Source organism: Impatiens glandulifera, chromosome 6, assembly GCF_907164915.1.
Source record: "Impatiens glandulifera chromosome 6, dImpGla2.1, whole genome shotgun sequence".
Taxonomy (NCBI): domain Eukaryota; kingdom Viridiplantae; phylum Streptophyta; class Magnoliopsida; order Ericales; family Balsaminaceae; genus Impatiens; species Impatiens glandulifera.
The window spans coordinates 8,171,952-8,183,612 of NC_061867.1; the positions used below are offsets into that span (position 1 = coordinate 8,171,952).

At 30.3% G+C, this 11,661-nt stretch overlaps 1 protein-coding gene across 1 annotated transcript; it reads left to right on the plus strand.

Annotated features, from left to right (window-relative positions):
- Positions 1-2,155: 2,155 nt before the first annotated feature.
- On the plus strand, positions 2,156-5,602 carry LOC124943068 (putative disease resistance protein RGA3). The gene has a single exon (XM_047483631.1). It carries the CDS (start codon positions 2,156-2,158, stop codon positions 5,600-5,602), a length of 3,447 nt encoding a protein of 1,148 aa, XP_047339587.1.
- The last annotated feature ends 6,059 nt before the right edge of the window (positions 5,603-11,661 follow it).

The window sequence follows — 11,661 nt, forward strand, 5'->3', positions numbered from 1 at the left end:
TAAATCGCAATTCTTTTTGACCTTCATATCAATAACGGTTTTCTCATTAATCGTTACCAATACTCTATCAGTAACGGTTTTCCATCAAAACCGTTACTAATAGCCCTCCAAAAAAGTTGAACGGTAGCTATATCAGTAACGGTTTTCTTATAAACCGTTATTGATACCCTCAATTCGAAAAAATAAATAAAAACGTTGGTATCTGTAACCGGGGTTTCCCTATGTCCGTTACTGAAGATTTTTATCAGTAACGGCCATATATAGTCGTTACTGATATATTCATAATAGTAACCGTTACCGTTACTGATAAAAACTATTATTAAGAGCGTTCGAGCGTCCTTACTAATCTTCGTTACGGAAGTCTATTTTTCTACTAGTGGTAGTACCTCTTTGTACCACCAATCAAACGTACCCTTAGAACTTAAAACTGATAACATTAAAGACGATTATAATGGCTTCAATTATAAACTTGTTTTTATCGAAATTGTTTTCCATATATACCTATTAAATTTGAAACTATATAGATTAATTAAATGTATAAATAATATGTTGAAAAATATTGATGCTAATTGTACGGTACAATTGTGATTTATTTAATTAATGAATTAAATGATATATTGTCAAATTTTCAATTAATCAACCAAGCAAACTAATTTTATTTTGACAAAATTATTATATTAGATGACCCTTAAAATTCTTAAAAGAAAATCAACTAACTCTAACTCTTTTTCTCTTAGTGTGAAAAAATATAATTGTTTTAAAGAATGGTAAGAAATATAATTGTTTTAAAGAATGGTTTTTTTAACTCACAATAAATTTGTAAGGATTTAATTGAAAATAATAATAGTTTAAATACTAAAAATATATAGTTAATATGTATAACGGTGTAAAATTATTTATGTTTAATATAATGTATTATCTTTAAATAATATATTATAATTTATTTAACTTTAAAAATAAATAATTAAAATATTTTATTTTAAAAAAAATAAAATAATTTTTTATATATTATTTTAATTTTTAATATATATATATATATATATATTATTTTACATGACTGAAATACTTAATTAATAAATTTAGATGTTATAAGATTTTTTTAATTTAAATTTTATCTAATTATATATAATACTTTTTTTTAATGATTTATTTATTTTAAATATAATATATATATATATATATATATATATATAATTGAGTTGAATATCCAAGACAGAGTTCTCCAAACAAATTTTTATTTATTTTAAAATATTTTGTTATTATATATTAATAATATTTTTGTCTTTTTACTTAAATTTTTTTTTTTTTTAAATTTAGTCATAAATTATTTTAAAAAACCATTAATCCAACAAAAACTCAACTATTATTGGTATTTTATTAACATAATTATATATATATATATATAATATTATGAATTTATATAAAAAAAAGTAATATTTTATATAATAAAAATGAAGAACCAGTTATGCGTCAATAAATGTTGAATGACATATGGGAATATTTATTTTTTTTACACATAAATTATTGATTGGAAAATTAAAACTTTAATTTGGTAATGAAAGGATAAAGATGAATTTATGACGTGTAAACAATTAAATAATATCTAAAAGTTCCACGATATATTATATTGCTATTATTAGTTTCTGATTTCAAAACTAATTTAATTTTAAACTTGTTTGCATAGTAAAAAAAAACTATACATAAATATTTATAAAAGTTATAGAAAACATTGATTTAGACAAATGTTTTTCCACATTATTAGAAAAAATAAACATTTAATCCAAATAAGAGTCAAATTTATTTATAATTAAAAATATTTTTTAATATTTATACCTTTTTAAATTGTACATATTTATTCAAATAAAATCAAACAAACTTCAATCACTGTCAAAATAAAATATACAGGCGTCGATCATGCCACAATATCCCAATTTTCTCTGCTATTAAAAAGTGTCACATCGCCTAAATTTATACAAAAATTATCGTATGTTCTTATACATTGCAATCTAATTTTCTTTGGGTACACAAGACACGTGCGTTTAAGTGCTTGGCTCCATATTATATACTGTCAAGTAAGAGCAGAGCTGCTGCATTTTGTATCTGATTTATTTGAACTTCAATTCTCAGATTTCATTAGAGAGAGAAATTAACCACCATGGCTGATCCAGCAACTATAATCAGTGGTTTGCTTTCAAATTTGGTACCTCTGATTCAGGATGAATTCAAGTTGATTTATGGTTTTGATAAGGAGGTTGAAAAGCTATTGGGCACGCTATCTGCAATTAATGCCGCACTTGAACATGCTGAGATAAAGGACGCGTGGAAGAAGGACAAACAAACGGAAGATTGGTTGTGGAAGCTCAAAGATGTGGCGTATGAGGTTCGAGACATCATGGATGACTGCACCTATAAAGATCTTCGTCTTCAAGTCAACAGGCGTAATGCCTCCTCTTCAACCTGGATCAAGGTAATCAACTCAATAACCCGTCCTTTTATCAGTACTAAGACACGTCTAAAAGTTGGTCACAAAATTAAGGATGTTCAAGAGAAGCTTGACCAAATTTCTTCTGAGCGCCAAACGTTACGTTTGAGTGAATCTAGTCCTGACTCAAAAAGAGACAAGTTTACTAGTCGTTGGCGTGAAACCATGTCTCTTTCTAGTTGTAATCATATTTATGGGAGAGATGAGGAGAAGAAAAAGATTATTGATATTCTGGTCAATTATACATCTGGTGCTTGTGTTGATAAAAAACCATCTGTTCTACCCATTGTTGGAATTGGGGGTCTCGGTAAAACAACACTTGCCCAGAAGGTCTTCAACGACGAGCAGATTACTAAGCATTTTGAAACCAAAATCTGGGTTTGTGTTTCTGATGAATTTGATATTCAATTGGTGATGAAAGCCATCTTAGAAGAAAAGGCGGAAGCACGCTCAGAAGAATTGCAGAAAAAAGTTAGAGAAAAATTGAGCGGGAAAAGATATTTAATTGTATTGGATGATGTTTGGAATGAAAATCTTGAGGCATGGGATCAGTTGAGATCTATTTTGGATTGTGGATCAAATGGTGCCTTTGTCCTTACCACGACACGGAAAAGAAATGTGGCAAAAATTATGGAAACAATTCAACATATTCAGATATCATTGCTCTCTGACGAGGATTGTTGGCTGCTCTTTGAAGAGCGTGCATTTATGTGTGGGACACCAAAAACTCCAAACTTTGTTGATATTGGAAAAGAAATAGTTAAAAAATGTAAGGGTGTTCCCTTAGTTGCCAAGACATTTGGAGGTCAATTGGGCTTCAAAAGTGATATAAATGAATGGTGTAAAATAAGAGATAATGAGATATGGAAGATATCTCAAAATGAAGAATCTGATCTCTTGCCCATTCTAAGGTTGAGTTACTATGACCTTCCTTATCATTTGAGAAGATGCTTTTTGTTTTGTGCTATATTTCCCAAGGATGCTGAAATTAAAAAGGAGAGATTAATCCAATTGTGGATGGCCCATGGTTTAATTCCTACAATTATAAACCAAGAAATGGAAGATATTGGGAATACAATTTGGAAAGAGTTGTGTTGGAGATCCTTTTTTCAAGACGAGAAATCAGATCAATATGGAATTTATGAAACATGTAAGATGCACGATCTTATACACGATCTTGCCCAATCTGTTATGAAAAATGAATGTTATACGCTGGATGTTAATAGCTCAAGTGATGGTTTAAGACGAGAAATTCGCCATGTGTCGGCAATGGTTGATGAATTTGTCAAAACACCGGTTCGTTCTTTTAAGAAAATTGGAGGGTTGCAATCACTAATGCTCAATGGCAGAGATGTTTATCGAAATGTCAAAATACAGAAGATTTGTTTGAGTGTCTTGAAGGAACTTTCGGCTTTACGTGTCCTTGAACTTAGCTGCAATGTGCAATATCAATGTTTGCGTTTAGAATATGTGGGAGGTCTAAAACATCTTAGATACTTAGACATTTCCGGTAATAAAAAGATAACAACATTACCTGATAGCATTTGTGATCTCTTGAACTTACAGACTTTGAAACTCAATGAGTGTTCTAAGCTTAAAAGTTTGCCCAGAAATACGAAAGACCTTATTAGTCTGCGGCATCTTTATTTGGAGAAATGTAAAGGATTAAAATATATGCCTAGAGGGATGGGGCAATTGAAACATCTGAAGACATTAAGCTTGTTTGTGATAAGCAACAAGGGAAGAGACGGCCAACTAGATGAATTAAAAGAATTGGATATCCGCGGATCTTTGAAAATTAAGAACCTTGGAAGAGTTAGTGATGCATCTATGGAAAGAGGGATAAGTATGGCTAAAAAGACGAATATCAGTGAATTGAAGTTGTCTTGGAGATCTATCTATGAAATTGATAATAATGAGAGCAAGAGTACTAGAGATGAGAAAATTGGTGAAGCTCTAGAGGTTTCAACTGCGAGGTTGAAGATTTTGATAATGAAGGGTTATAGAGGTGAAAATTTCCCTAAATGGCTTGAGCTTAAGGGCTTGGACAATGTGAATACGATTGCTAGTAGCAGTGTTGACAATGAAATGATAGTACTATTCCCTTTGTTAGAGCGATTGGAGATTTGGAGTATGAAGAATTTGAGGGAATTGGTGTCACCTAGCTGTTGGATTACTGGAGCATTCCCTAATCTATGCAAACTGATTATAACTGATTGCCCAAAACTAGGGGCCTTGCCATCGCATCTCAAAGCACTCAAAGATGTAACTGTTAGTTTTAAATGTTTGGATGAATTGTTATATAGCATCTCGAATCTTAATGGTACTCTCACTCATCTGAAACTTGATAGATTGAATAATGATGTGAAGCATCTAGTGAACAACAACATGAATGGAATTGAAGTAGTGTTATTCCCTTTGTTAGAGGAACTCGAGATTAGTTGTATGAAGAATTTGAGGGAATTGGTGTCACCTAGCTGTACTAGAGCATTCCCTAATTTATGCAAGATTGCGATATGGTATTGCCCAAAGCTAGGGGCCTTGCCACCGCATCTCAAATCACTCAAAGAAGTAAAGGTTTGGGGTGAATATTCGGATGAGTTGTTATTTAGCATCTCAAATCTTATTGCTCTCACTCATCTCACTCTTGGTGATATTAATAAAAGTGTTTTATTTGGAGCTGGTTATATGACATTAATGTTTAATGATGAGATACCATCAACATCATCATCGTCAAATAATAATAGTGAAGCACAATTAAGAGGAGGAGTACGCTCAACTTTCCAATCTCTTCAATCTCTGTATATTATCAACTGCGAGAAGTTAAGGCGTTTGTTTGATGAGGGAATGATATCAAAGATTAGTGGCTGCCAGAACAAACACTTCATCAACTCTCTCACGGATTTGATTATTTACAAATGTCCGGAGTTGATGATATCAGTTGAGGAATTTCTTGGAAACCTCAATATTAATAATAATTCACTACAGAGATTGACTATCTGGAATTGTCCTAAGTTGGTGTCTTCAGAAGAAGCGGACGATGTTATCGCACTCCTGCGTTCCCTTCGAACCAGACTTGGTCCTAAGAATTTCGATGTAGATATCATAAAGGAGAAATAGAAGAAGAGTCAATTAGAAGGTATGTATAAAAATAATAATTATATTCATCTATTATTATTAATTATTTTAATGAATTCTAATTAATATCTTGACATACAGTGATAACCTAATTAATTAAAGGTAAAAGAGGAGTAGAAGACTCAAGAAACAAGGAGCTGGTACGTACCTAAATAATTATATTCATTTCTTATTTACTTGAAGTTGAGAGGAGTAGATAGGTAATCTATTATTTGGTATCTGTTTCTATGATTCTAACTTTTTATATATACTATATGAATATGATAGAAAACTGTTTCAAACAAATTATACATCATCACGGTCAGCATCATTATAATCAAATTTTAATACAAGAAATAGACCAATTTAATGGCATATACATCTGGTCTTGTGTCAATCCAGTATTTGTTTCAATTTACAGCATTTTGAAGTACTGAAAATATAAAAATTCATCCAAATTTTTTCAATATGAATTATCTCATTTGAAATTTTAATCAATTTGACAAGTAGTTGACAATTTCAACTTAAGTGATTATTACAATTGTTGTGGTACTAGCTATATTTAAAAATGATTTATAATGTATAGAAATTATTGAGTCTAGAGTTGGGCCAAAGCTTTGATACTAGTTAAAATGGCGGGGTCTGATAATCATATCGTTCATTCAGCGAGAAGAAGAAGAAGAAGAAGAAGAAGAAGAAGAAGAAGAAGAAGAAGAAGAAGAAGAAGAAGAAGAAGAAGAAGAAGAAGAAGAAGAAGAAGAAGAAGAAGAAGAAGAAGAAGAAGAAGAAGAAGAAGAAGAAGAAAAGAAGGGTTTGAGTGATCTCGAATCCCGATTGAAGCTAGCTATTCAGAGAAAGTAAGGGAACAATGAAGAAAGAGAGAAGATTAGTCTTCCTTGCATTCGCCGTGGTTATGGTTTTCTGGTCTGTTGATTTAAGGCAGGTTTCGTTTTTCATCCTCATTTCTCGCTTACACTCCGTTAGGTCTTCGATATTTCTTGCTGAACTCAACTTGATTATTGAATCTAATTTTATTTCTTGCTGAACTCTTTGCAGGAGGGAGTTTGATCTTGCTAACAGGGAAGCAATGGATGAATCTGCTGACTGGAGACGAATGTACCACCAACAACTAGAAAGGGCTTCTATGTGCATTTAAGGATTTAAACAATGTGAGAATTCACTACAGAGATTGTGGATTAAAGATTGTCCTAAGTTGGTGTGTTCAGAAGAAGCGGACGATTTTATGGCACTCCTGCGTTCCCTTCGAACCAGACTTAAAGTCTTCAATGTAGATATTCAATTGAAAAAAGGAAGAGGGAGAGCAGAGCAGAGCAAGACATCCTATCTACTCCCCTGATATTCAATTGGTAAAGCATAGTGGCCCCTATCATAACCAAATTTGGTACGTATTTAGTAAAACGATCAATTACATCTTTTTTATTGTTTTATATTTTTAAAACGATCCAATCCAATATAATCTAATCTAATCTTTTGCATCACGACGAAAATTCAGGCATCTTTTATAATAAAGTTATTATTGCAGACCTCCAATTCTGATTCCGCGCTGTAAAAGTATTTCATCTAATTTGCTCCTTTAATTGTGTTTCATGCATATATACATATATATATATATATATATATATATATATATATATATATATATATATATATATATATATATATATATATATATATATATATATATATATATATATATATATATATATATTTAATTAGTTATATCTATATGTTATGCCAAAATGTCTATTCTTATTTTGTTAAGGATGTAAATTGGCTTTTATTGGCACTCCACTACAACAAAATATACTTTCAGCAACCCTTATATTCCAACGTATATTAAGTGTGGGTAAAAACTAAAAAGGAAATTTTTTTTTCCAATCCTTATACTTATACCACCACCTTTAATTTTTTTTTATATAAAAAATTTAAGTATTCTAAATTTTAATATTTTTTATGTTCTATTTTTAAATTTATAAATATTTTATTTTACTATTTTAATTTCTTTAATTAAATTTGACTTAAAATTTTATTTTTAATTATTATTTTTATATAACATATTTTAAATTTTTCTTTACAATATTATTAAATTTTTTTTATTAACATGTCTTTATTTAATTATTATTTAAATTTAATTAAATTAAAAGTAAAAAATAATATAAATTAAAAGTAAATAAATTAAATATTTTATTATATTTAAAAATAAAAATTTAACTTTTATTTTTTTTTAAATTAAGAATCAGTATACATAAAATATAAAAAAAAAACCAATAATTATTAGAAAATCAGTATACATAAAAATAAAAAATAAAATAAAGCCCAATACCCCATTCATTCAGACTCTCTTCTTCCCCATGATTGTTATCGCGCTCTCTCCCTCTCCAAATTCAATTCAATTCAAATGGAAGATCATAGTTAGTACATATTTATATATATATTTCCTGTTTTATAATTCTTCTAATGGAGAGGTACGGTTGAACATCGTCTATGGAAGGTACACAGTCTGATCCGCCGATGGAGTGAAGTTCTCAAGCCAAAGATACAGGTCTTGAAGGTAATAAGTCAGTTTATGAACCTTCAATTTTGTCGAATTACATCTGCATTAGCCTCGATTTGGATCGAACTGGTAATGTGGAATTCCGTTTTCAAAATGCAGAGCCTTCTGTGGCTGGTGGTGAATCTTATTCTGAATTTCCAGAAGAGCCTGATTGTATCTACTACTTGGGGCTTCATGTAAGTATCACCATCCACGACAGGGAGGTGGAACTATTGGCTCTGTGACATTCAACATATTTGGTTACCCTTTGAGACCGATAGAGAACTTTGTTGAATCTTTGATCTTTATCTTTATCTTTCATTTACATAACCCTAAATGTACAACTTTTGTTTCAGGGTGATATAGAGTGTTCTTACTATGACCAATTGTTCACTTACTTCCCATTTGGAAACTCTTCTTGGATCTGAATTTGGATCCACATGAGAAACTAACTGCTTGTAATTTTCGAATAATGTTGGATCTGTTTATGGCCCATATATGTTTGTTTCATCTGTATTACTAAGTTTGCATGTTTCTGACAATTGTCTTCTTGATGATGTCCATGGAGAAAACAAAAGTTGACTTCAAATATTGTTTGTTTTTATTGGATTTCTTAAGTACTGCATTCTTGTGCTGCATTTTCTTGTGGTTGACAAGATCTTTTAGCCTTCATTAGTGCCTCAAGTGAGATTAATTACTTACCTCTCTTAGAAGTTATTTTAGTGATTCAACTCAGAGTTCTTGAAAGATTTTTGATTTGATTGCAGAGATAAGTAGTCCACTTTAGTGCCATAGCACAAGTAATGAATTCTCAAAACTTGATATAAATATATTAATTCATTGAATTGGGTTACTTTTCTAATAGCTTCTCCATATGTTGGCTGGTTAACAGATCAAGAACTTGCATCAAGCTGTTCTCTGCCAGAACCCAAACATAATAACATCTACACAGGTAATCCTAGACTTGTCAATATTTCATAAGAAAAAAAAATTATTTACAAAATCTATCTTTGTATGATGTTAAAGAAATGCAGGAAATGAGCGGGAAATTGTGCTATTTATGGTATTGGAGTCAGTAGTATTGCATACTCTAGAAAAAGAAGAAGCTTAAAGGTGAACAAGAGCATGATGTTCACCTTTAAGCTGGTTACTTTTCTAATAGCTTCTCCATATGTTGGCTGGTTAACAGATCAAGAACTTGCATCAAGCTGTTCTCTGCCAGAACCCAAACATAATAACATCTACACAGGTAATCCTAGACTTGTCAATATTTCATAAGAAAAAAAAATTATTTACAAAATCTATCTTTGTATGATGTTAAAGAAATGCAGGAAATGAGCGGGAAATTGTGCTATTTATGGTATTGGAGTCAGTAGTATTGCATACTCTAGAAAAAGAAGAAGCTTAAAGGTGAACAAGAGCATGATGTTTCTGAAAAAATTGGTAAATTAAACTCTTAGAACATAACTCTGCACCATTATTATGTGTGATATTATTCTTATAGAGAGATTTTCTAGTGTTTGCGCTCAAGTGTAAAGATTGTCCATATTCAAATTGTCAAAGGATAAAAAGTAGTAATATTTTAAGAACTTTTCTCTTATGGGAGCTAATTACTTGAAATTTATTATTTAATTCTTTTTATTATATATAAATGTTTTGGCTGAATTATTATTTGTGTTTTTGTAGAAAACAATTTGGTTGGTAGGAAATGTCTTCAGAATCTAGGTCAAAGCCCAAAGTTAAAAAGGCAATCCAGGTATTCCGTTTTTTGTTTTTCATACTTTTTGAAAAGGGTTCATTTTTTTCCTTTTTTCACCTTTCGACGCTTTCATTCCCGTAAGTATAGAAAAAGTGGCAAAGCTTCAAACAAAGAGGTTGGGTTGTTCATTTAATTGATTTTAATGAATTTTATTGTTGATTAAATCAGGGGGTCGGGCGACAGTGAAGGCTCACATTTAGTAGATAGCGAGCAACAAGTAGAGGAAGCGAGCCTCTATCGGAGAAGCCATTGCACGCTAGCCTCTCTCTACTTTGAAGCGAGATGTGGCCAACAAAATGTATTTTATTGATCCGATTTCCTACAAATGCTCGTGTGGTGTAATGAAAGAGATGATGAAATTTTCAATTATCGAGGTCGGAAAGAAAGGAGAACTCAAGAGTAAGAGTGGCAAGTGGCAAGTTATAGTAGCCTAAAGAAATAAGTACTCTACAAAATATTCCATATTTCTATTCAAAAGTATAAAAGTATGAATAGTTCCTTAAGTTTGGTCAATGGGTTGTTGAATATATAAGACTTTTCTAATTTTGGTGTTTTTATTTAATTTATAAAGAAAATTAAAATAATATCGAAAACAAAAGAAGAAATAAAAATAATTTTTAAAAAATTGTTAAAAAATAGTTTTAAAATAAAATAGACTTTTGGCGACGTTTAATATTTATTACCAACGTTTTTTAAGCGTTGTTAAAACTTCTGCTTTTGGCAACGCTTGTACCGACGCTTAAAGAAGCGTGGTAAAAACTTACGCCCACCCTGCTTTCGGCGACGCAAGAATAAACGTCGATACTATTTTTGGCGACGCTTTTAAAGGTTGGCAGAAATCTTTTTATGCGTCGCCGTAGATTTTTTTGTCGTAGTGTCTCTTGATTTATGATTGAAGGGCGTTCAACTTTTTTTAACTATATTTTTTAAAGATAAATATTGTTTAAAGTGTTATATGATTTTGAATGATTTATATTTCTGAGTGTACAGATCATTTTTAGACAATTTTAGACATTCAGTTACGATATAAATTATAAAAAATACGATAGATTTTTAGATGTTAATCGAGCTGATACTTGAGGCAAATATTGATGTTCCGCAATATATGTTTGTGATCTAAAAATGACTAACTTGTCGCAATTTACAATGTCACTTGAGTAATGATTTTGAAACTTAAAAAGAAAACTTAATTTATTTTGTAAATATGATTTTTACATGTTAAAAAATAAAAACAGTGGATAAAAAACAGTCCAATAATTTTTTTTCATACTTTTAAATACCAACTATTCTAAAAATAAAATATATCACGTCTAGATCTAAAGGCGAATTTCAATGAGTTTATATTTGGTTTGTTTATTTTATTGTTTAAAACTTCTAACTACTCAGTATAATGTTACGACTCATTAGTGTCACGACACATTAAAGGAGATGTCGAGTCTCATTAAAGTCTTGGTCTCACAGTGTGCTAATCTTTCTAGTCCAAATGAGGTTCAATCGCCTAAATAGACCCAACCCAAGGAATATTCTTATTAAAGAATATATGTTCTATTTTAAAAGGGATACTCTAATTTAAGAAGGGATATTCTAGTTAAGCAATTGATATTCTAAGTTAAGAAAGGATATCCGAAATTAGTGTAATTAATTTGTAATTAAAAGACAATTACTAAATTAGTACGTCATAAGTCATATAATTACCTCAAAGGTATTAGTATTATATTATAATTACCAAATATTCAATATACAATTCTT

Bases quoted from the DNA above. Each gene is read 5' to 3' on its own strand.
- LOC124943068 (XM_047483631.1), top strand. From the start codon at position 2,156: ATGGCTGATCCAGCAACTATAATCAGTGGTTTGCTTTCAAATTTGGTA.